This window comes from Salmo trutta, chromosome 31 (assembly GCF_901001165.1).
Source record: "Salmo trutta chromosome 31, fSalTru1.1, whole genome shotgun sequence".
Classification (NCBI taxonomy): Eukaryota; Metazoa; Chordata; class Actinopteri; order Salmoniformes; family Salmonidae; genus Salmo; species Salmo trutta.
Window position 1 is genome coordinate 30,467,205 of NC_042987.1, and position 25,986 is coordinate 30,493,190.

Genomic DNA, 25,986 nt, shown 5'->3' on the forward strand with positions numbered 1-25,986 from the left:
GTCCTTCCTCTCTCTCCTCGGCTGCTAAGTGTGTGACTGTGAGTGAGTTGGCTCGGCCCTCCCTCACGCATCTTTGGTTCATTGGTTGACAGTGCGTGTCTGATTGACAGGAACAACAGGTGAGACTGTTAAATGCTTGAGCATTTAAGCCTATATTATTTTATATTTTTTCGTTCTTTGAAATAGTTAATTCTATTCATTTAAATATTTTGATTATTTATATCTTGGTTTTTTTTATAAATAGATTTGGCTCTTCTGATATGCGACCGGCTCCCAACGTTCACCTACAAGAGCCGGCTCTTAGAGCCGACTCATTCACGAACGACCCATCACTAATCTGCACGCCGCCATGTCATTGTCAACAAGGCAGCATGATGGAGGATTCAGAAACATACAAGGCTTTTCCATTAAATTTATGATAAAATTGTAATTACGCCACATGCTTGACATAATGTGGCACTTTGTTTTGAGCAGACTTTGCAGTCCGCTCAAGCGGGCCACCCGGCTCACTCCTGGGAAGCAGTCCGCTTACAAGTCACTACATACAAACATACTAAATCGATCATATTTCAAATAGTATGTAGTACAAAGAAATGCCTACTGGCGTCCCCTAGTTTCCAGCAGATACTTCTGAAGATAAGACAAGTGAGTTGATTTTGAAGGTTGGGATGTATGCCTACTAATCAAATCAATTGTATTAGTCACATGCGCTGAATACAACAGTGAAATGCTTACGTACAAGCCCTTAACCAACAATGCAGATAAGAAAAATAAGTGTTAAGTTAAAAATAACAAATAGTTAAAGAGCAGCAGTTTAATAACAGTAGCGAGGGTATATACAGTGGGTACCGGTACAGAGTTAATGTGCGGGTGTAACAGTGTAGGTTCCGTCCCTCTCTTCGCCCCAACCTGGGCTCGAACCAGGGACCCTTGCACACATCAACAACTGACACCCCACGAAGCATCGTTACCCATCACGCCACAAAAGCCGCGGCTCTTGCAACGCAAGGAGAAACCCTACTTCAAGTCTCAGAGCGAGTGACGTCACTGATTGAAACGCTATTAGCGCGCACCACCGCTAACTAACTAGCCATTTCACATCGGTTACACCTGGTATAGAGGTCCTGGATGGCAGGAAGCTTGGCCCCAGTGATGTATTGGGCCGTAAGCACTACCCTCTGTACTACACTCCCACTGGAACAGGAACACAATTTAAACATAATATATGCTCTTTCAGCCATGCAATTCTTGTGAACCACGACATTATGAATGTATATTTAACATTTACTTTATCTTTTCATATAATATTACTGCAGTCACCAACCAGTAGATTGCAATCGACTGGTCGATCTCCAAGCCATTCCTAGTCTATCACCAAACATCTTTGTAAAAAAAACAACTATAAATCCTTGAGTTCCTATTTTTTTTAACTTGTTTGGCGCCGTTGGCGGTAGGCGTACTTGATTCAGCAGCTCTAGCGCTGGGAAGGCAAGTGATCCCATTTTGAACCATTTCATGTGTCTGAAGGTAGAACCACAAATAGAACAATGAGACAGATATTTCACCGGATGTAAATGTGAAGCAGCCACTTAGTGTTTTCACTCACTACCAAATATGGTAGCAAGAGGAAGCAGTAGAAGATGGATTTTGGCCGACATTCTGCACATTTTCTCATCGATTAAATATTTGATCTCAATAGTTTTATTTTCCCAAAACTAGAATCTGTTATGAACAGAGTGGACTAAGTTTTGTAGACTTTACCCTTTGCAAAAGTTTTTAAAAATCACGTTGTTTAGGATTGCAAAGGAAAATGTAGTTATTTCACACGCGCACTTAAGAGGCATTCCCTAACAGAAATATGCAGATGTCTGCTAGAACGCACCAATAGGATCTTGCTAGCTCGTGCTTGGCTCTGCTCACCTCCTTGCTTGTTCTGCTTACTAGGACTCGTTTGTTCCTATTGGAAAAAGTGCACCTACAGGCCTACCGCTGGCCAATCAGATACCTCAGATCCCTATGTCTGCAGTTTCTTTGCACCATAGTGTTAAAAAAAGCCTCAAATGCACAAGCAAAGTTGATGAGTTTAAAATCATGACTATAATATTATGCTCACTCAGCTGTGCCACACAAGTAATGCACCAAATGATCTATTACCAGTGTGATCATATACCTAGAACTTCTAAATGGTCTGAGAACAACAACATTGGAAGGGCAATTCAAGCATAGCCAATATGCAGTTATAATGTATTCGGCCTATAGCCTACTGCACAAACCTCATTGCTACAGAACTGTTTTTAATTGGTTAATGTTACATTTACATTACATTTATGTCATTTAGCAGACGCTCTTATCCAGAGCGACTTACAAATTGGTGCATTCACCTTATGATATCCAGTGGAACAACCACTTTACAATAGTACATCTATATATTTTTTTTTTTTGGGGGGGGGTTAGAAGGATTACTTAATCCTATCCCAGGTTACATAGGCTTATGTTAAAAAGGTAGATCTCAGCTTGCATTTTGACTCAAAAAAAGGTTTGGTGACCACTAATACCAAAATTGTGATATTGAGTTATGATATTGTAAAGAATGACAAGACTTTACAAAACAACTTTTTTATTGAAGACATCACGTTTAAGGACACCATTTTCTTATTACCCCCCAAATTCCCCTCATTTCCTGTCCTAACAAACACAACCCCCTCTCTTATCCCACATCACATTTAATGGGTTTTATATGCACCTATCCTGTTAAAGACATGCATCAAACAAGTATAAATGAAGAAAATAAAGTTATCACAATTTAGGCCTAGATTCAATCTGGGCTGTGGAAGAACCGCGCTATAGCGCCACTGAAATTTAAAGGTAATGTTCGGAGACTTAATCCACGGTAAACGCTGCATATGTCAGCTCAATCGGAAATTAACTTCACCTGAGAACACAGATCTTCCCAGGTCCGGATTGAATCTAGCCCTCAGTTAAGCCACACTGTGCATACCATCAGGACCACCACCCCCAAAAACAAAAAGTAACCAAGGAGCATTTGCATCCCATTACATAACACACATGTACAGACAACAAACATGTACAGACTACAAAGGAGTACAGTAGGAAAGTTGAAACTGAAGTATTTCTAAGTCATTCTTCAAAATCCAAGTAGTTATCAGTACTTGAAATTAATGGAAATCTCCAGCTAGTGTAACGCTATGGGCATTTCCCATGTTAAAGAGTCCTATGGTGGGCTAGTAAGAGTTAAAGGCTAAGTCACATCTAACAGAAAAAGATTTGTTTCGGCAGGAGTTCCAATGAAACTAAGCTATACCTGGAAGTATCAAAGACACATCAGTTTTAAAGCTTAAATTGCAGGTTGTTGTTTTTTTGTTTCAGCTCGGCCCTCTTCGTTGTGGTAGGCTGGCCATGCATTGTTCATTGTCCGAGTACTCTTCTCTTACTTTGTCCATGAAGTTTGTCTGGTCGTATTTCAGGTGTTCGTTTGCTTGCAATTGTTGTGCTTCCAGTCATCTCGGCCTGCTCAGTTGGTGTTCTACTATAGGAACATTTCAGATCTCAGTACAACAGCTAACACACCATCTCCACCATTCATGTACATGACTATTACCATTGTTCTTCACTTTCGACTTTGACCAGGCCATATTTTGCTTATCCTACATAGACTAGCCTACAACACTACATTGCAGTGAATAATTGATTTAGGCTATTGTTTACAGGTGAGTACAAAATTCGACTCTAGGCATGTATACTGCAGTGAAATTGTCATTTGAATAATGGCACAAAAGCCCTGTGATTTTCTATATTTTATTCCATTTGGATCAGTTGTGGGTCTACTCTCAACAGTTTATAAAGTAGAGAAAGTAACAGTAGCAGCCCAGTCTGGCTGGATTTTAAGTTCTGATACTGGGCTGGCAGGTAGCCTAGCGCTTTGAGTGTTGGGCCAGTAACCGAAAGGTTGCTAGATTGAATCCCTGAGCTAACAAGGTAAAAATGAGTCGTTCTGCCCCTGAATAAGGTAGTTAACCCACTGTTCCTAGGTGTCATTGTAAATATGAATTTGTTCTCAACTGACTTACCTAGTTAAATAAAAGGTAAAAATTAAAATATATAGTAAAACCTGCAAAAGACCGAATGTGAACATGGGGGGGAAACGCACCTCTGTGCCCAATAAAACAACAACCCTCCTCAAAGCAAAAAAAAACAAAGTTAGACATTTCTTACTGTCCCTGTGTAGATAAATACCGTTTAGAGCATATTGGGTTTTAGTCAACCTCTGAATAGTATTCATCTGAGCAAAATGATTGAAACCCAAAGGGAGTCACCATTGTAGGCTCTTATGAACAGTTTAGATACATTTGGCCCACAAATAAAACTCACCATCTTCTTCTTCTTGCGTCCAACGACAGTGCGTTGGGCCGCGCCACCATTTCTTTTTTCCACTTCCTTTTGCTCCATCATTGCCGTCGTTGGCCACAAAAACCTGGAACAGCACAAACACCCCCCCGGCCTAAGTAGTTCAGATGATATCCCATACAGAAGGACCACAAACCCCATTTGCACTCATCCACGAAATCAAGTCATCTCGACATCTTGTAAATTAAATGTTAATGTCAGAACATTTCAATCCCCTTCGCCGCTGATCTGGCCGCTATTCCGCTTGTTGTTGTAGCTGGTAGTCGCCAATGCTACCTGTGTCTCCGCGGGAACGCAAAATGAAAACAATGTTGCTACTTTAGGCAGATAAAGCCATCTCCTTATTTGCTGTAGGCTGTAAAACTCCGGATGTGGCCATATATCTAAGGTAGCTTGTTTGAACGATTTTACATTGTTGAGAAACACCGGATTTTCAGATTAAAACGAAAATGTACTCCTGAAAAGCTCTGTATAAAAGAGCGCGCCAAGAGACCATTGCGTTTAAAGCCAAGAGCAGACAAAGCTACACGTGTTTACTTAAAGTGTAGGACGGGTCACTTGAAGAGGGGGAACGTTTGAGATCGACTACATTGCAGTTAAGCTGCGCAGACACGCACACTACACTCTTTCAGACGTGGTTAATTGTTGAATCAAACGTTGAATCCGTGAGGGAATTAGACAAAATATGTTATTTTCAATGACGGCCTAAGGACAGTGGGTTAACTGCCTTGTTCAGGGGCAGAATGACAGATTTTGTACCTTGTCAGCTCGGGGATTTGATCTTGCAACCTTTGGGTTACTAGTCCAACACTCACCACGAGGCTACGCTGCCGCCAGTTGCTTTAAAACAATTTGAAATAACATTCAAAACCAGCTAGTTTTATACATGAGGAACGACAAATGAAGCTAAAAAACTGAGTTAACAACAATCAAGTCTACTGTGAAAAAACGCTGATAAACACAGCACAAATGAAATATTGTACCTTTTAGAGGTCAGTTCAAAAGCCAGCATCTAATGATTACACCCCCGATGGATCAAAAAGGTCAAACTGACAACACCAGTGTTTGACATACATGTACATCATTTGCAATTTATTTGGTGTAAATGAACACTGATATGCCATTGAACACATACAGGGGTGAAAATATATAACTCAATGCACAGATAATTAGTGAAGGCAAGGTCCTGGATGAAGTAAAAAAAATCTGCTTTAAGATTCAAGACATGTATAACTCGCCTCTATTTCCCTCACCTGGGAATCAGCATCATAATCTACTTAGTCTTCCAAACACCGTAGGACAAAAATAACACAGGTAAAGTAAAAATACAAAAGTGGGTTTGGTCTCTTAAATAAATTGATAGCGTGAATGAGAGAGAGAGGGGGAGTTCTCAGTCATCTAGGAAGTCGTCGTCCAGGTTGACGTCCGAGGTATCAATGTCGTCCAGCTCCATGTTGTCCAGGTCGTCTTCAAGTTCGTCCAGGGCCTGGGGAAGTAAACACACAACGTTAACACCTGGCCCATAACCTGTTAAAAAATCAGTACCATCAGCTGTGTTATGTTCATACATCTCGATTTCTTCTCACTGGGTAAAGCTCCTCACCTACTGAACATTGGTCTATTTCTAGGGAGGCTGTTGCCTACCTTGTCCTTCTGTGACTCAGATGAGCTGGGGCTTTCCTCCTCAGGTGCAACCTCAGGCTCTGCCTCCGAGGGGATCACGGCTGCAGCCACGGGGGCCACAATCGCCGCCAACACGGACGCCATCACGCCTGCAGCCGGCATGGTCTCCTCGCCGCTGTCTTCAGCCTGCTGGTGGACGCACACACACAGACATGAGCAGGACTCAACACAAGGCGTGTGAGGTCTGTTTTTTAGCATCTCCCCTGATTCCATCTTTAATCCAGCCAACACGTGAGGGCTTTTCTAGATGTGAAACTCTACTCTTCCACTTCTAGGTCTGTGATATCAAAAACATATTGTCTGTGTAGAACTAGAACTACAAAGCCTTTAATCAAGTTGGCCTCCAATTAGTCTTTGTAGTGGAGGTTTCTGAGAAGAATTAAGATTTACCAGTACCGGTGTAGCGAGGGAGAGTGGAGCTCCTTTGGGCTCGTAGCCCGTGGCCTCCTCTAGTATATTACGTTCTTCATTGGGCTGGAGAAAAGAGGCACGAGGAATGTGTCAACGATCAGACAAAGACAGCAATGGATGAGATAAGGATAGAGAGAGTGGACTACTTCTGTGATGCAAATATGCATCCATAACTATCTTTCAGCTTCGAGATGTGAACGTCAGATTATTCCAATTTATTAGAGTTCCACCTCCAACCCCCACCACTCACCGTGATGAGAGGGTAGTCGGTGGCCGGCCGGGAGTTGCCCAGACAGGTCTCACGGAGGAACTGCTCGGCCACGAACGACTCCTTCAGTCCGGGGAACAGGTTCTCATACTCAGTGGGGTCGGCCAGCGACTCGGCCGCCTTCTGGTTGACCTTGGCCAGGCTCTCCCTCCACAGCTTGACCACTCTGGACACCTGGCTGGGCAGGTAGGTGCGGGCCAGGAAGGCCGCCTCGGGCAGCCGGTTGGTCCGGATCAGCAGCTCCAGACAGTGGTCCAGTCTGAGGACAGACAGCCAGACATCAGTGTCAGAGAGAGGTCCAAAACTCCTACTAATCACATGTTCTATCATAAAGAGTAGAGTTATGTACTTTCCAAGAGCTTATTTTTGCTAATTGTTAACAGCTACAACAAGGAAGTCGGATGCCTCACTGACATGGATGAAGGAATAGCGCCGGTGACAGAAAGATCCCATTGGTAATACACTGAACAAAAAAACTAAACAAATATAAGTGTTGGTCCCATGTTTTATGAGCTGAAATAAAACATCCCAGAAATGTTCCATACACACAAAAAGCTTATTTCTGTAAACTTTTGTGCACACATTTGTTTACATCCCTGTTAGTGAGCATTTCTCCTTAGCCAAGATAATCCATCCACTTGACAGGTGTGGCATATCAAGAAGCTGAATAAACAGCATGATCATTACACAAGTGCACCTTGCGCAATAAAAGGCAAGTCTAAAATGTGCAGTTTTGTCACAGAATACAATGCCACAGATGTATTTTGAGGGAGCATGCAATTGGCATGCTGACTGCAGGAATGTCCACCAGAGAATTTAATGTTAATTTCTCTACCATAAGCAGCCTAAGCTGTTGTCTATCAGCAATGACAAGCCACCAGGGTCTGACAACTTGGATGGAAAATTACTGAGGATAATAGCATACGTTATTGCCACTCCTATTTGCCACACGCTTATAAGGAAGGACATTCAACAAGCACAGCGCTTACACAAATGACTGATGATTGGCTAAGAGAAATTGATGATCAATTGTGGAGGCTGTTTTGTTAGACTTCAGTGTGGCTTTTGACATTATCGACAATAGTCTGCTGCTGGAGTTTTAATTTTATTTAACCTTTATTTTACTAGGCAAGTCAGTTAAGAACAAATTCTTATTTACAATGACGGCCTACACTGGCCAAACCCGGACGATGCTGGGCCAATGGTGCGCCGCCCTATGGGACTCCCAATCACGGCTGGAATCACGGCCTGGAATCGAATTAGGGTGTCTGTAGTGACGCCTCTAGTACTGAGATGCAGTGCCTTAGACCGCTGCACCACTTGGGAGTCCAAGCCTCTCCAACATAATCCAGGTAGAATCAGGAATTCCCCAGGGCAAAAGTCTAGGCCCATTACTTTTTTCAATCTTTACTAATGACATGCCAATGGCTTTGAGTAAAGCCAGTGTGTCTATGTACAGTGGATATAAAAAGTCTACACACCCCTGTTAAAATGGCAGGTTTTTGTGATGTAAAATAATGAGACAAAGATAAATCATGTCAGAACTTTTTCTACTGTTAATGTGACCTATAACGTGAACAATTCAATTGAAAAACAAACTGAAATCTTTGAGGGGGAAAAAAAATATATAAATCACAATAACCTGGTTGCATAAGTGTGCACACCCTTAAACTAATACTTTGTTGAAGCACCTTTTGATTTTATTACAGCACTCAGTCTTTTTGGGTAGGAGTCTATTAGCATGGCACATCTTGATGTGGCAATATTTGCCCACTCTTCTTTGCAAAAGCGCTCCAAATCTGTCAGATTGTGAGGACATCTCCTGTGCACAGCGCTCTTCAGATCACCCCAGAGATGTTCAATTGGATTCAGGTCTGGGCTTTGGCTGGGCCATTCCAAAATGTTAATCTTCTTCTGGTGAAGCCATGCTTTTGGATTTGGATGTGTGCTTTGGGTCATTGTCGTGCTGAAAGGTGAACTTCCTCTTCATCTTCATCTTTCTAACGGACGCCTGAAGGTTTTGTGCCAAAATTGCCTGGTATTTGGAACTGTTCATAATTCCCTCCACCCTGACTAAGGCCCCGGTTCCAGCTGAAGAAAAACAGCCCCAAAGCATGATGCTGCCACCACCATGCTTTACTGTGGGTATGGTGTTCTTTGGGTGATGTGCAGTGTTGTTTTTGCACCAAAGATACCTTTTGGAATTATGGCCAAAAAGTTCAACCTTGGTTTCATCAGACCATAACACATTTTCCCACGTGCTTTTGGGGGACTTGATGTTTGTTTTTGCAAACTTCAGCCAGGCTTGGATGTTTTTCATTGTAAGAAAAGGCTTCCGTCTTGCCACCCTACCCCATTCATATGAAGAATACGGGAGATTGTTGTCACATGTAGCACACAGCCAGTACTTGCCAGAGATTCCTGCAGTTCCTTTAATGTTGCTATAGGCCTCTTGGAAGCCTCCCTGACCAGTTTTCTTCTCGTCTTTCATACATTTTGGAGGGACTTCCAGTTCTTGGTAATGTCTCTGTGGTGCCATATTTTTTCCACTTGATGATGACTGTCTTCACTGTGTTCCATGGTATATGTAATGCTTTGGAAATTCTTTTGTACCCTTCTCCTGACTGATATCTTTCAACAATGAGATCCCTCTGATGCTTTGGAAGCTCTCTGCGGACCATGGCTTTTGCTCTGAGATGCAACTAAGAAAATGTCAGGAAAATCCTACTAGAACAGCTGAACTTTATTTGTGATTAATCAGAGTCACTTTAAATGATGGCAGGAGTGTACTGACTTCTATTTAACATGAGTTTGAATGTGATTGGTTAATTCTGAACACAGCCACATCCCCAGTTATGAGGGTGTGCACACTTATGCAACCAGGTTATTGTAAGGTTTTTATTTTTCATTTTTCCCCCTCGAAGATTTCAGTTTGTTTTTCAATTGAATTGTTCACATTATAGGTCACATTAACAGTAGAAAAAGTTCTGACATGATTTATCTTTGTCTCATTCTTTTACATCACAAAAACCTGGCATTTTAACAGGGGTGTGTAGACTTTTTATATCCACTGTATGTGGATGACAACACTATACACGTCAGCTACTACAGCGACTGGAATGACTGCAACACTTAGAGTTGCAATTAGTTTCTGAGTGGGTGGCAAGTAATAAGTTAGTCCTAAATATTTCTAAAACTAAAAGCATTGTATTTGGGACAAATCATTCACTAAACCCTAAACCTCAACTAAATCTTGTAATAAATAAGGTGGAAATTGAGCAAGTTAAGGAGACTAAACTGTTTGGAGTAACCCTGGATTGTAAACTGTCATGGTCAAAAAATATTGATACAACAGTAGCTGAGATGGGGAGAAGTCTGTCCATAATAAAGAGCTGCTCTACCTTCTTAACAGCACTATCAACAAGGCAGGTCCTACAGGCCCTAGTTTTGTCGCACCTGGACTACTGTTCAGTCATGTGGTCAGGTACCACAAAAAGGACTTAGAGCTAATATTAATAATAAGCATGTCAATCTTTCCTTGCTCAATGTGGACGAGAGATTGACTTAATTACTGCTTGTATTTATGTGAGGTATTGACATGTTGAATGCACCAAGCTGTCTGTTTGAACTACTGGCTCACAGCTCGGACACCCATCATTACCCCACAAGATATACCACCAGAGGTCTCTTCACAGTCCCAGAGTCCAGAACAGACTATTGGAGGCGCACAGTACTACATAGAGCCATGACTACATGGAACTCTATTCCACATCAAGTAACTGATGCAAGCAATACAATTATATTTAAAAAACAGATTAAAAAAAAACAACGTATAGAATTGTGAAGCAACACAAACAAAGGCACAGACGCATGCATACACACACACAATAACATACGCACTGTACACACACACGTACACATAAATTTAGTACTGTAGATATGTGGTAGTGGTGGAGTAGGGGCCTGAGGGCACACAGCGTGTTGTGAAACCTGTGAATGTATTGTAATGTTTATCTATGCATAGTTACTTCACTCCCACCTACATGTACAAATTACCTCAACTAACCTGTACCCCCGCACACTGACTCGGTACCGGTGCCCCCTGTATATAGCCTCGTTATTGTTATTGTGCTCATTTTTATTATTACTTTTTATTTTAGTTAACTTGGTAAATATTTATTTTCTTAACCCGTCTTCAACTGCACTCTTGGTTAAGGGCTTGTAAGTAAGCATTTCACGGTAAAGTCTACACTTGTTGAATTCGGCGCATGTGACAAATAACGTTTGATTTGATTTAATGTTGTACATTTTATAAACTGCCTTAATTTTGCTGGACCCCAGGAAGAGTAGCTGCTATTGGAATCCAAAATAAATACAACATTGTTTTAGAGAATTTGGCAGTACGGCCAACCGGCCTCACAAGCGCAGACCACGTGTAACCACGCCAGCCCAGGACCTCCACATCCAGCTTCTTCACCTGCGGGATCGTCTGTGGGGGGAGGGGTGCTGAGGAGCATTTCTGTCTGTAATAAAGCCCTTTTTTTGGGAAAAACTAATTTTGATTGGCTGGGCCTGGCTCCAGAGTGGGTGGGCCTATGCCCTCCCAGGTCCACCCATGGCTGCACCCTTGCCCAGTCATGTGAAATCCATAGATAGGACCTAATGAATTTATTTAAATTAACTTAATTCCTTATATGAACTGTAACTCAGTAAAAACGTTGAAATTGTTGCGTTTATATTTTTGTTCGATGTAAATCACATGATGTGCTCCATCCACCTGCCTGTTCCCCTCTTCTGTACTCACTTCCCCTGCAGGAAGTAGGTCATGAATGCCACGTTGTTCTTGCCATCCCGCTCGGCGCCCTCGGCCAGCTTGCCCACCATGGCGGCGTTGCCTGAGGCGGTGGCCAGCAGCAGCAGGCCGCCGTAGTCCTGGGCGTGATGAAGGCACTCCTGGGCCAGGCTAAATTGGCACTTACTGATGGCCAGCTCTGCCAGCTGCTTCCACTTCTGCTCCGACTGCCACCAGAGAAAACAACGGGTCTAATGTTAAACATTTACGTTCACGTTATACAGTACTATCAGTTAGACGGATATCGTACGGAGTTGAATCCTCACGTCAAGCTAAAACAATGACAGTTAAACATTGTTTAGTGCAGCTTAGCTGAAGGACGGTTAATTCATTTCATTTAACAATTTGACTACACAGTCCATTCAGATCTAAATCAGATGTTGGCTAAATAGATTTAAACCGAGAAGTCTTCAGTATTGAATAACTAATTGTAGAATAACTAACATTAATCTTTAGTCTTTGAACTCTTGTAGTGTGTGTGCAGTGGTCTTTCCATAGCCTATTGTACTGTAGGTCTCACCTCTGCCTCCACAGCCAGCTGATAGGCGATCTTCAGCTCCCCCAGCTGCAGGGCCAGCTCAAACCTGTGCTCCGAGTCCGATGACACGGCCAGAGCCTGCTGCTTGAAGCCCTGGACGACCAACAAGAACATATCAGTAAACACTAACATTTCACGCAGAGACACAGTCAGTTCACACAACATACAACAGCAGCCACATACAATTTTTGTTTTGAAATGGAGAGTCCAGAAATGCTAGCATCCCGTAGTCTAGCTAGAATTCCCGTTGCCCACCGGCTCCACCATAGATTCTAAATACTACATTTTACTTCATCTATTTGCCTCACTTCCTCTGTGAACAGCACGTTTCTGACCTGTTTCTCCAGGAAGTGTGCTACGCGGGTCCTCTGCTCCTTGGGGATGGTGGGCAGCACTTTGTCGGCCATGCCAAAGTCCCGGCGCATCACAGCCGTCTGGTACTCCAGCACAGACACCAGTAGGGAGTAGCTGACGATGTTCAGCTCCTTGTCGCCCAGGTACAGGCGGTCGTCCTTGGGGATGTAGCCCAGCAGGTACATGGTCCTACGGATGGAGCAGATAGACAGTGTGTTATAGGGATTTAAAAGGAAACTGATCACACTATGAGATGGCGTTCTAGGGCTGGTTTCCAACGCACAGATAAAGCCTAGTTCTAGACTAAAAAGCATGCGGAACAAAGGAAGATCTTTTCATAGGAAGATCATTTTAGTCCAGGACTAGGCTTAACGTGTAACTGACAGCATTTTAGCAATGTGAAATCTGATACAAATCTGTTCATATACACCCCAAGGAAGAATATGACGCCCCCTTATTTATATTTTCTGAGCACTTTCATAGAATGTTTGGGAATGACGTGGAGTAAGGCATTTGTGAAAATTATACAGCAATATATAGTGAGAAAGCGTCCGTGCGTTTGGACAATTAATAGACACTGTAGTAAGTAAAACCTCAAAGATGTGTCGGCCCTGTCCTGGACCAGACTCTACACAGAGCCATAGACAATCAGAAATACAGGAGGCGTGGATGCAAATAAGCCATATGGGCCTGCCATCACTCACTTTGAACTGGACTGTGTGTTTACAGGCAGTAGGACCTGCCATCATTCACTATGAACTAGACTGTGTGTTAACAGGCAGTAGGGCCTGTCATCATTCACTATGAACTGGACTGTGTGTTTACAGGCAGTAGGGCCTGTCATCATTCACTATGAACTGGACTGTGTGTTTACAGGCAGTAGGGCCTGTCATCATTCACTATGAACTGGACTGTGTGTTTACAGGCAGTAGGGCCTGTCATCATTCACTATGAACTGGACTGTGTGTTTACAGGCAGTAGCAACAGTGCGACTTTAGACCATCAGATTATTAAAAAGCATTCGCACAAGCCACAAAATAGACCTGAATGGGTTTCTGCAGTAAATACCACAGGAGTCCTCTTATATTTGGGAACTTTACAGTCCCATTGATCAATCAACCATGAACAGGTAGGCTCTCTTCCTCCCTAAAATCAACAACAAATGTTAGCCAGAGCCAGATAAGCTCAAATCTAGCGTGACAAACCCTCTTCTTCAGCTTAAAGTTGGCCGTCAAAATTGCACTGATAAACGATGGGGTAAAGTAGCTTGCTTGCCCTTCTGCAGCTTGCCTGCCAATGCATGCTTGTCCCAACACACATTTTGACAATTGAATGGGAACTGCCTGCCTGCCCATTTGATCGATGCCAAATACATTTAATTAACAACTAAGAGATATGCATTCAAACTGTGGAGAACAGTTGTTCAAGTTCAGCATAGCAAAGCAACTCACATTTCTTGCTAGCTAACCAAATGACACCTGCATCTTTAGCTGTAGCCGCTGAAAAACAGCGAGGGGTAAAATTCAGTCACCCACTTGTCCAATGACATCCTCCCAACAGCTAGCTAACTAATGTTGGGCTCTGTATTTTTAGCTTGCTAAATAAATTGCTTCCTAAATAGATACGCTAGCCTATTAGCCATGTTATGACTGACTTGTGATCGTTGCCCTTGCTAGTTTGATTATATTGACATTCCCAGGCTTAGTTACATTCATACATTTTTGTCCCAAAAAATGTAGTAATTGAAACTAAAACAGTGCATCCCGAATAGAGGCAGCAAACTATATACCAGGCCAGCTTCGATTTATAACCCGATAGCAATATGTTTTGGACTACCAAGAAATGTATTGGTGAATTATATGAATCATGTTCTGAACAACATCCATCTATTCTGCCAATAATGTCTTACTGTACATCTTGGAAGTTTTTGTCAAATAGAACCTATTTTTAAAATAGTTTTGTAGCATAAACTCATAATTTGATATTTTTGACTAATATGACTGACTGTTTGATATCTGCAGTAGTTAAAACGCTGTCAGTTCCACTTTAATCTGTGTCCAGAACACAAAAAATACACTTGAGGTTGTTGAGTAAGTTAATGGGGTTTCCACCTCCCCCTATTTATTCAGTTATTCGTTGGATAGTCTTGTTGTAGGGTCAATGTAGCCCAAGCACATCTGCTGCTTTCAACTCAAAAGGACGTAACTGATTCAAATGTTGCCCTAACGAGGACACTAGTCGGGCTTTTGGCTTTACATTAGCTGACTTAACACAAACATTTAGCCTATTCTGCAAATTTACAGAGGTTATTGTTTCTGGTCTTATACCCCCAACACTGGTGCTTACACACCCAGCAAGACTGGGGTCGCACTCAAAGCAACAGCAGTACTGAGCTCCACTTATTCTTCAACTCCAGTCTCTTACTCCTGGGTCGTATTCACTATGAACCAAACAGAAGCAAACAGGGAGGGACCTACCTCAATTTGTCCCATAAGAAATATTTGTTTTTGTTTTCTGTTGCAAAACGTATTTCTACGCTGTGCACTAATAAATATAACCCTGGTTCGCCGTACCTGTCCAGGTGAGCGATGGTGACAATCTCTCCCCCCACAAAGTAGTTGAGTCTGTTGACAGAGCTGGTGTAGATGAAGCAGTCTCCCACCCACAGGCCTGTCTTCACCACTTCCTGGATCTCCCCCTGGACCTGGAGGGTCAAAACAGACACAAAATGGCCGACAGATGAGGAAGGGGGTGGCTGTTCACTGGTACTCTGTTGTTGAGGGCACCAGAGTATTTGCCTGTCACACACACACACACACCTCAAAGGCGTCTTCGATGCCATCCTCAGTCACTCCCTCGTTGTTCTCTTGGGAGGCGGCTACTTTCTCTGACAGGTAGCGCAGGATGAAGAAGGAATCCTCTGTGGCTATACACACCAACTCCCCGGAGTCTGACCAGAAGATCTACAAACAGAGAGAGAGGATGCAGTGTTATCTCATGCTTCGCTTACAGTCCTGATGGCATGATGATGAAAACGCTATGTCATAAAGCACATTTCTATCAATACGGTACTGGGTAGAAAAGCAAACATTCACCATGCTAGGATGCTCCTGTACATATCTATATTGTGATAAAGATGCTATTTTCTCTACAGGAGTACTCACATGTTTGGGCTGGATCTCGATGCGACGGATCAGCTCTGTGTTTTCCCAGTCATAGAAGGCCAGACCGTTCACTGACCTGACGCCTAGCAAAAAACCTCCATAGATACCTGCAGGGAAATTTATATCAGGGTCATATTCGTTAGGCACCAGTTGGAAGAAAACATACTGAAACACATATGGACTACCTGGAGTTGTCCAATAAGAAAGTTAATTTCATTTTCTGTTGTAAAACATTTTTTTCATTACCTGGCGGGTTCCATCAAAACTGTCAGAATTTGTTTGCAGTATCTTTGTTCACACTACTAACTACCTGGGCCTGTCTTCTTCCACTTACCTTCAGCACCAAAGTCTGGCTTGAAAGACTTCTTCTCCTTGAAGTTCTTGAAGATTTTGACCACACTGTTGCTTTCCCTGATGGCATACCTATGACAAGGCAGACCATGGACATTTGTGAGTGACAGAAAGTAATCATCCATTCTGGAAATAAAAATAATAAATAAAAAGACAATCACATACCATAAAAACTTTGATTGGTTATTTAGTTAAATTATATAAAGCTAAATCCCAATTGCTGTGAATGAATTGTAGGGGTGTGTGTGATGGACTCACTCGGAGGAGTCGTGTGCCCATACAAACTCCTGCGCTGAGCCGAAGCTCTTGTTCCTCAGGGCCATGGCAGTGTAGATGATGTACTCTCCGTCTCCACACACCACAACAAACCTGACAACACAAACAACAATGCATATGGATTAAAGCGGGGCTCTATAAAACATCCAGATTTTCAACAGACTTTGAAGTTGAGGTGTGTTTGGAGAATTAGCCATTTATTTCTGGAGATGTGGAACACGTTTTAAAGTGTGTGTGCGTGTGTGTGTGTGTGTGTGGGGGGGGTCCACATGTTTTCTAACAAATGAGTTTTTTTATATAACATTTGAAAACAGCTTTGCCTTTAAAGGTGTGGCACACAAATATGCAGTTGTTGTGCAAGACATTTGGATAGATTCACTGAATAGCTGACACGGGAGTCCAATGCAGTGCAGACTGACCTTCCGTTGGGGTTGTGCTGGATGGTCTGGGGGTAGATCTCACAGCTGCCCATGTCTTTGACGGCCAGCGGCAGCCTCTCTCCGTCCTTGATCTCCGTGTCGCCCATGGCCTTCAGGTTTGCCTGCTGCACCTCCGAGTGCTTGGCCCAGATGATCTTCCCACTGGTGTCCATGGACATGGCTGGCTCCTCACGGCCCAGCTACAGATCACAGGAGAGGATGGAATAAAGTACCAAGGCTTTCAGGAGGCGCAGAGGAGATGTCACTGAGTAGTTGTTTCAACATAGAAAGGGAGTTAAAGAGTACGCGTGCAATGTGTACAAACAGAAATTCTATCAAACTCGCAGTGGAAACCCGTCAGTGTGAAAAATAAATAGTTTTTACTTGAGTTTTGACTCTTATGCACAAATATATGGTCATTGACGTGTCTATTGAACACCTTGATGATGATGCTGCCTTCGTCGTAGCCCAGCGCCACGTTGTTGGAGCCTCTCAGGCCACACACACACCACACGCGCTCCATGCCGTAGTTCAGCGTGCTCTCCAGGCGGTACGTACTCGAGTGCCAGATACGCACAGTGCCTAAGGAACCAGAGAATGGATTTTTTTAAATATTTTTTGGGGGGACTTGTGTGCATGTTTTTGTGTGGTTTTATTTAACGTTTGTATTTTTCAATATGTAAAATCATCCAGAGTGGAGCGAATATATCTGCTCACCAACAACAGAATAAGTACTTTCAGAGGATCAGAATATGATAGAGTGTATAAGGAATTTCCTCACCGTCCTCTGAGCCTGTGATGATGATAGGCAGCTCTGGGTGAAAGCTGACACACGACACATTCTGGGCGTGGCCCTCCAGGGTCTGCACACACGTCTTGTTCTGATAGGAGGAAATAAAGAGAGAGAGTGATCCTCTGCTACAAACATCTACAATTCAACTTTTTTCTTGGTGAGACAAGGGGATGAGAACGTCAGCAAGACTAAAATAGTCATGCGCAAACACACAGTCCACTAATCCCGCCTCCATTGAGTAGGTGAGGCACAGGACAGCTGTCTTACCTGGTAGTCCCAAATCTTGACCAGACGGTCATCAGCACCTGATATGAGGTATGGCTTGTCCCCTCCGCTGTAGTAGTCAATGCAGTTGACTCCTTTCTCATGGCCCTCAAGGGTGAAGTTAGGAGAGGAGGAGCCCAGCTGCCACACCTGGGATAGGACAGACCATGTGTCAGAAAAAAACAACACACTCACAAACATCGAAACTCTATGGTTGTTGTAAGCACACACACAACTTTTGTTAGGCAGTCATCACACACACACACACACACACACACACACACACACACACACACACACACACACACACACACACACACACACACACACACACACACACACACACAGTGTCTGGTGTTACCTTGATGGTTCTGTCCAGAGAAGCACTGGCAAACTGGTTGTTGTCTTTAGGGTTGATGACGATCTGCATGACGTAGTGGGTGTGGCCCTCAAACACCTGACTGCAAGACCACTTCTTCTCCCAGTCCCATAGCTTGATTAGCATGTCGTCTGGACACACACAGGATGTAACAGTCAGTTAATATCATACTTGTGTGACAGAGAATGAGTTTGTGCATTTGACACAAGTATAAAAAGACGGGAGTCAAAAAAAAGAGAAGAGTTACTGATTGTGTACCACTGCTTGTGAGTATGTAGGGCTGGGTGGGATGCACGGCGATACAGCGGATGTAGTCAGAGTGGGCCTCAAACATGTGGACCCTCTCCAGGGTGTTGTAGTTGAACACTCGGATCTGCATGTCATCCTACAGAGAGAAAGGAGGAAAGGCATTGCAAATGCAGTGAGCGAGTAGTCTCCATTCTACAAGTCCACACAAAGTGGAGGAAGATAAGATAGACCATCAGAAGTTCTCTTTTCTCAGTAGATGCTTGTCCTGAATTTTAAATTTGCATCACTCACCGCTCCGGTTATGACCCAGTTCTTCCTGGCTACAAACTTCGATGCTCTCACTGGAAGGTCACACACTTCGAAGGTCTTCACCAAGGTCTGGATTGGAGATATTTACAAATCGTACATTTTAATTGCATATAAGTTTCGCTTTGAGTTGTTTATCTTCATGGTGCAAGTAGTCAACATCAAACTGGAACTGTGTTTGTTTACCTGTGTTTCGTGGTTCCAGACACAGACACTACCATTGTACAGGCTGGCCAGCATCCACGGCTCGGTCGGGTGGAGGTCCACGCTCTTCACGCGGTCTGACCGGGCTGTCAGCTTCCGCTTGATGTCCAGCCTGAGAGGCTGTGAGACAGATGAGATGCTGTCAAGTCAATCCAAATAAACTGACAGAGCAGTGCCCAGTGTACTGATCTGGGGTGTAATCATTAGTCCAAACATTTGCAATTTGCAACGAAAACTAGTCTATATTGGACAAATTCAGGTAGGCCCCTCCACATTTCGTTCCGTTTGCTTCTGTTAAAGAAACGTTTTGCAACAGAATCGGCTTAATGAATACACCCCAGATTGCATAGCTAGCTTGCAAGCTAACGTTAGCTAATGGTGATATAACTTTAGCTAGTACACAATTACTTATCCTTCCAAAATCCCCAAAAATGTAAACACAGCACAGTAGCTAGCCATGCAGCTACCGTACCATCAAAATATAAATATTTTACATGCAAAATGTAGAAAGATAGCTAGCTAGATAAATATTGACTACAATATTGGATATTGATTACTGCATTGTTGGGTTTAGAGCTTGTAAGGGCATTTCACTGTAATTATGCATGTGACATTAAACTTGAAACTGCTCACGCGTAATGGTAGTAGGGAAATGTGATATGTACTGTAGCTAGCTAAATTAACTAGCTAGCGAGCTAAATTAACTAGCTAGCTAGCTAAATTAACTAGCTAGCTAGCTAAATTAACTAGCTAGCTAGCTAAATTAACTAGCTAGCTAGCTAAATTAACTAGCTAGCTAGCTAAATTAACTAGCTACGAGGACAAGAGCATCATTGCCAAAGGATAGCTAGACAAAAGGCTTCTTAACAGCTTCTACCCCCAAGCCACAAGACTCCTAAACAGCTAATCAAATGGCTACCCATTTTTACGCTGCTGCTGATACTCTCTGATTATTATCCATGCATAGTCACTTTACTTCTACCTACATGTACAGTACCAGTCAAAAGTTTGGACACACCTACTCATTCAAGGGTTTTTCTTTATTTTGACTATTTTCTACATTGTAGAATAATAGTGAAGTCAACACTATGAAATAACACATGTGGAATCATGTAGTAACCAAAAAAAGTGTTAAACAAATCAAAATATATTTTATATTTCACATTCTTCAAACTAGCAAGCCTTTGCCTTGACGACAGCTTTGCACACTCTAAGCATTCTCTCAACCAGCTTCATGAGATAGTCACCTGGAATGCATTTCAATTAACAGGTGTGCCTTGTTAAAAGTTAATTTGTGGAATTTCTTTCCTTCTTTTAATATGTTTGAGCCAATCAGTTGTGTGAAGCCAATCAGTTGTGTTGCGACAAGGTAGGGGTGGTATACAGAAGATAGCCCTATAAGTCCATATTATGGCAAGAACAGCTCAAATAAGCAAAGAGAAACTTTGAAAGTTTCTTCAATTGCAGTCGCAAAAACCATCAAGCGCTATGATGAAACTGTCTCTCATAAGGACCGCCACAGGAAAGGAAGACCCAGAGTTACCTCTGCTGCAGAGGATACGTTCATTAGAGTTAACTGCACCTCAGATTGCAGCCCAAATAAATGCTTCACAGAGTTCAAGTAGCAGACATCTCAACATCAACTGTTCAGAGGAGACTGTGTGAATCAGGCCTTCATGGTCGAATTGCTGCAAAGAAACCACTACTAAAGGACACCAATAGGAAGAAGAGACTTGCTTGGGCCAAGAAATGCAAGCAATGGCCATTAGACCGGTGGAAATCTGTCCTTTGGTCTAATGAGTCCAAATTTAAGATTTTTGGTTCCAACCGCCGTGTCTTTGTGAGATGCAGAGTAGGTGACGGATGATCTCATGGAGGAGGTTTGATGGTGCTTTGCTGGTTACACTATCGTTGATTTATTTAGAATTCAAGGCATACTTAACCAGCATGCTAACACAGCATTCAGCAGCGATGTGCCATCCCATCTGGTTTGCGCTTAGTGGGACTATCATTTGTTTTTCAACAGGACAGTGACCCAACACACCTCCAGGCTGTGTAAGGGCTATTTGACCAAGGAGAGTAATGGAGTGCTGCATTAGATGACCTTCCCTCCACAATTACCCGACCTCAACCCAATTGAGATGGTTTGGGATGAGTTGGACCGCAGAGTGAAGGAAAAGCAGCCACCAACTGTTCAGCATATGTGGGAACTCCTTCAAGACTGTTGGAAAACCATTCCAGGTGAAGCTGGTTGAGAGAATGCCAAGAGTGTGCCAAGCTGTCATCAACATTTACATTACATTTTAGTCATTTAGCAGACGCTGTTATCCAGAGCGACTTACAGTAGTGAATGCATACATTTCAGACATCTTTTTTTTTCTCCCCGTAGTGGTCCCCCGTGGGAATCGAACCCACAACCCTGGCGTTGCAAACACCATGCTCTACCAACTGAGCCACACGGGACCATCAAGGCAAAATATAAAATATATACGTGATTCCATGTGTGTTATTTCATAGTTTTGATGTCTTCAGTATTATTCTACAATGTAGAAAATAGTCAAAATAAAAACCCTTGAATGAGTAGGTGTGTCCAAACTTTTGACTGGCACTGTAAATTATAGCCAGCTCAGGGCTCCAGCGATGCATTTGGTTTGCTAACTTACTAGCTAAGTGGCTTTCTTGCAAGATAAAGCTTCTTGGTTACATCAGAGACAATCAATCCCCTCTTGGATCAAGATCCCTAAATAAGTTTTGTGCGTCAATTTTTTTTATTTTTATTGTTATTCTTTACATTTGGACAGTAATAGCACCCTGTGTGTGCACTGCCGGTAATACCTCTATGTCCCGGTAAGGTACAGGAACAGTATGAAGGTATTCAAATCTGGATACAGCCCAACCCTAGTAAATAGTACATCTGTTGATGCTCATCAAATGACTTGTACGATCAAAGTTAGCGTGGAGTCAAATATACAGTAGGTCAGTAGTAGAGAACAGATAATGGAGTTATCTTGACTGGTACTGTACCCCCGCACATTGACTCTGTACCGGTACCCCCTGTATATAGCCTCGCTACTGTTATTTTATTGTCGCTCCTTAATTACAGTTGAAGTTGGAAGTTTATGTACACTTAGGTTGGAGTCATTAAAACTCGTTTTTCAACTGCTCCACAAATTTCTTGTTAACAAACTATAGTTTGGACAAGTCGGGTAGGAAATCTACTTTGTGCATGACAACTAATTTTTCCAACAAATGTTTACAGTCTGATTATTTCACTTACAAGTCACTGTATCACAATTCCAGCGGGCCAGAAGTTTACATACACAAAGATGACTGTGCCTTCAAACAGCTTGGAAAAAAATCCAGAAAATTATGTCATGGCTTTAGAAGCTTCTGATAGGCTAATTGACATAATTTGAGTCAATTGGAGGTGTACCTGTGGATGTATTTCAAGGCCTACCTTCAAACTCAATGCCTCTTTGCTTGACATCATGGGGAAATCAAAAGAAATCAGCCAAGACCTCAGAAAAAGAATTGGAGACCTCCACAAGTTTGGCTCATCCTTGGGAGCAATTTCCAAATGCCTGAAGGTACCACGTTCATCTGTACAAACAATAGTACGCAAGTATAAACACCATGGGACCACGCAGCCGTCATACCGCTCAGGAAGGAGATGAGTTCTGTCTCCTAGAGATGAACGTATTTTGGTGCGAAAAGTGCAAATCAATCCCAGAACAACAGCAAAGGACCCTGTGAAGATGCTGGAGGAAACAGGTACAAAGTATCTATATCCACAGTAAAACGAGTCCTATATCGATATAACCTGAAAGGCCGCTCAGCAAGGAAGAAGCCACTGCTCCAAAACCGCCATAAAAAAGCCAGACTACGGTTTGCAACTGCACATGGGGACAAAGATCATACTTTTTGGAGAAATGTCCTCTGGTCTGATGAAACAAAATAGAACTGTTTGGCCATAATGACCATCGTTATGTTTGGAGGGAAAAGGGGGAGGCTTGCAAGCCAAAGAACACCATCCCAACCGTGAAGCACGGAGGTGGCAGCATCATGTTGTGGGGGTGCTTTGCTGCAGGAGGGACTGGGGCACTTCACAAAATAGATGGCATCATGAGGATGGAAAATGATGTGGATATATTGAAGCAACATCTCAAGACATTAGTCAGGAAGTTAAAGCTTGGTCACAAATGGGTCTTCCAAATGGACAATGACCCCAAGCATACTTCCAAAGTTGTGGCAAAATGGCTTAAAGACAACAAAGTCAAGGTATTGAAGTGGCCATCACAAAGCCCTGACCTCAATCCCATAGAAAATGTGTGGGCAGAACTGAAAAAGCGTGCGCGAGCAAGGAGGCCTACAAACCTGACTCAATTCCACCAGCTCTGTCAGGAGGAGTGGGCCAAAATTCACCCAACTTATTGTGGGAAGCTTGTGGAAGGTTACCCGAAATGTTTGACACAAGTTAAGCAATGCTACCAAATCCTAATTGAGTGCATGTAAACTTCTGACCCACTGAGAATGTGATGAAAGAAATAAAAGCTGAAATAAATCACTCTACTATTATTCTGACATTTCCCACTCTTAAAATAAAGTGGTGATCCTAACTGACCTAAGACAGGGAATCTCTACAAGGATTAAATGTCAGGAATTGTGAAAAACTGAGTTTAAATGTAGTTGACTAAGGTGTATGTAAACTTCCGACTTCAACTGTATTTGCTATTTTTCTTCTTTTATTATTGATTTTTTACTTTTGTAAATACTTTGACACTTATTTTTCTTAAAACTGCATTGTTGAGAGAGGCTAGCCACTTCGCTGACCCTCAACACTGGGGCCCCACAAGGGTGAGTGCTCAGCCCCTTCCTGTACTCCCTGTTCACCCATGACTACGTGGGCATGCACGCCTCCAACTCAATCAAGTTCCAGATGACACAACAGTAGTGGGTTTGACTACCAACAACGACAAGACAGCCTACAGGGAGGAGGTGAGGGCACTTGGAGTGTGGTGTCAGGAAAACAATCTCTCACTCAACGTCAACAAAACAAAGGAGATGATCGTGGACTTTAGGAAACAGCAGAGGGAGCACCCCCTATCCACATAGACGGGACAGCAGTGCAGAAGGTGGAAAGTTAAGTTCTTCGGCGCACACATCACAGACAAATTGAAATGGTCCACCCACACAGACAGTGTGGTGAAGAAGACGCAACAGCGCCTCTTCAACCTCAGGTGACTGAAGAAATTTGGCTTGTCACCTAAAATCTCCACAAACTTTTACAGCTGCACAATTGAGAGCAATCCTGTCGGGCTGTATACGCCTGGTACGGCAACTTCACCGCCCAGAACCGCAGGGCTCTCCAGAGGGTAGTGCGGTCTGCACAGCGCATCACCGGGGGCAAACTACCTGCCCTCCAGAACACCTACAGCACCCGATGTCACAGGAAGGCCAAAAAGATAATCAAGGACAACAACCACCCAAGCCACTGCCTGTTCACCCCGCTATCATCCAGAAGGCGATGTCAGTACAGGTGCATGAAAGCTGGGACCAAGAGACTGAACAACAGCTTTCATCTCAAGGCCATGAGACTGTTAAACAGCAATCACTAACACAGAGAGGCTGCTGCCTACATACAGACTTGAAATCATTGGCCACTTTAATAATGCCACTAATAATGTTTACATATCTTGCATCACTCATCTCATATGTATATACTGTATGTATCTATTGCATCTTGCCTATGCCATTCTGTCATTGCTCATCCATATATTCATAAGTAAATATTCTTATTCCATTCCCTTACTTAGATTTGTGTGTATTAGGTAGTTGTTGTGGAATTGTTAGATTACATGTCAGGACTAGAAGCACAATCATTTCCCTACACTCGCAATAACATCTGCTAACCATGTGTATGTGAACAATAAAATTTGATTTTTGGTTAAGGGCTTGTAAGTAAGCATTTAGAGCGTTGGTTGCTAGATCGAATCCCCGAGCTGACAAGGTAAAAATCTGTCGTTCTGCCCCTGAACAAGGCAGTTAACCCACTGTTCCTAGGCCGTCATTGAAAATAAGAATTTGTTCTTAACTGACTTGCCTAGTTAAATAAAGGTAAAATAAAATAAACAATTTCACTGTAAGGTCTACACCTTCTGTATTCAGAGCATGTGACAAATACAATTTGATTTGATTATCTTTACTACTTAGCTAGCAAGTATTTGGCTAGCTATCATAATTCCCAAAATATAATAATGCATCGGAATAGTTTAAACACAAGGACGAACAGGACTACCGCACCTGCGGTCTCGACCTCTGAATGCTCGGCTATGAAAAGCCAACTGACATTTACTCCTGATATACTGACCTGTTGCACCCTCTACAACCAATGTGATTATTCGACACTGCTGGTCATCTATGAACGCCATGTACTGTTATAATCTCCACCCAGCACAGCCAGAAGAGGACTGGCCACCCTTCAGAGCCTGGTTCCTCTCTTAAGTTTCTTCCTAGGTTCCTGTCTTTCTAGGGAGTTTTTCCTAGCCACCGTGCTTCTACATCTGCATTGCTTGCTGTTTTAGGCTGGGTTTCTGTATAGCACTCTGTGACATCTGCTGATGTAAAAAGGGCTTTATAAATACATTTGATTGACTAACGTTAGTAGGTGGACAAATTGTGAGCTAACTGACTAGCGACAGGCCTAGCTTGTTTTGCTAGCTAGCTATCGTTACCTTAGCTAGCCTTAGTTAGCATAGCTAGCTTGTCTCAATCACCACCGCACCGTCTTTACTGACATAAACTGGTCACATGTCACCAAACATTACAATTCAGACTATATATCTGTACGTAATACATAAAACTTTCAACATCGAATGTAAACTTGTCTCACCATGTTTTATCTCTGGATTGTCTCTCTTTATGTGAATGAATTACGAATAATTACAGTCGGTGCTGCGTTTTCTGTGGACGGACTGTCGAGTAGTGACGTGGAACCCATGAAACTTCCTGAAACTGCGTGCGACGGCAATCGATGACGTGTGGTTTGGGGTC

At 42.8% G+C, this 25,986-nt stretch overlaps 1 protein-coding gene across 4 annotated transcripts; it reads right to left on the reverse strand.

The window, feature by feature from the left end:
* Positions 1-5,487: 5,487 nt before the first annotated feature.
* Positions 5,488-25,939, reverse strand: LOC115169932 (coatomer subunit beta'). 4 transcript variants are annotated; one of them, XM_029726074.1, is made up of 21 exons: positions 25,826-25,939; positions 18,919-19,056; positions 18,718-18,804; positions 18,436-18,562; positions 18,160-18,308; positions 17,802-17,948; positions 17,523-17,622; positions 17,181-17,323; positions 16,742-16,941; positions 16,305-16,415; positions 16,030-16,118; positions 15,696-15,802; positions 15,351-15,494; positions 15,105-15,235; positions 12,513-12,720; positions 12,160-12,270; positions 11,592-11,806; positions 6,770-7,046; positions 6,505-6,582; positions 6,070-6,234; positions 5,488-5,911 (listed from the first exon to the last, which is right to left on the reverse strand). In XM_029726074.1, exons 1-21 carry the CDS (start codon positions 25,826-25,828, stop codon positions 5,816-5,818), a joined length of 2,826 nt encoding a protein of 941 aa, XP_029581934.1. In that variant the 5' UTR covers positions 25,829-25,939; the 3' UTR covers positions 5,488-5,815. The 4 variants fall into 4 exon arrangements, with proteins under 4 accessions (XP_029581934.1, XP_029581932.1, XP_029581931.1 ...); XM_029726072.1 differs by having other exon boundaries at positions 6,070-6,237; XM_029726071.1 differs by having other exon boundaries at positions 6,499-6,582.
* Positions 25,940-25,986: the final 47 nt, after the last annotated feature.

Coding starts and splice junctions, on each gene's coding strand:
- LOC115169932 (XM_029726070.1), bottom strand. Junction 12,271..12,512: donor CACACTTCCTGGAGAAACAG/GTCAGAAACGTG, acceptor TTGGTCGTCCAG/GGCTTCAAGCAGCAGGCTCT. Junction 5,912..6,069: donor CTGAGTCACAGAAGGACAAG/GTAGGCAACAGC, acceptor TTACTTCCCCAG/GCCCTGGACGAACTTGAAGA.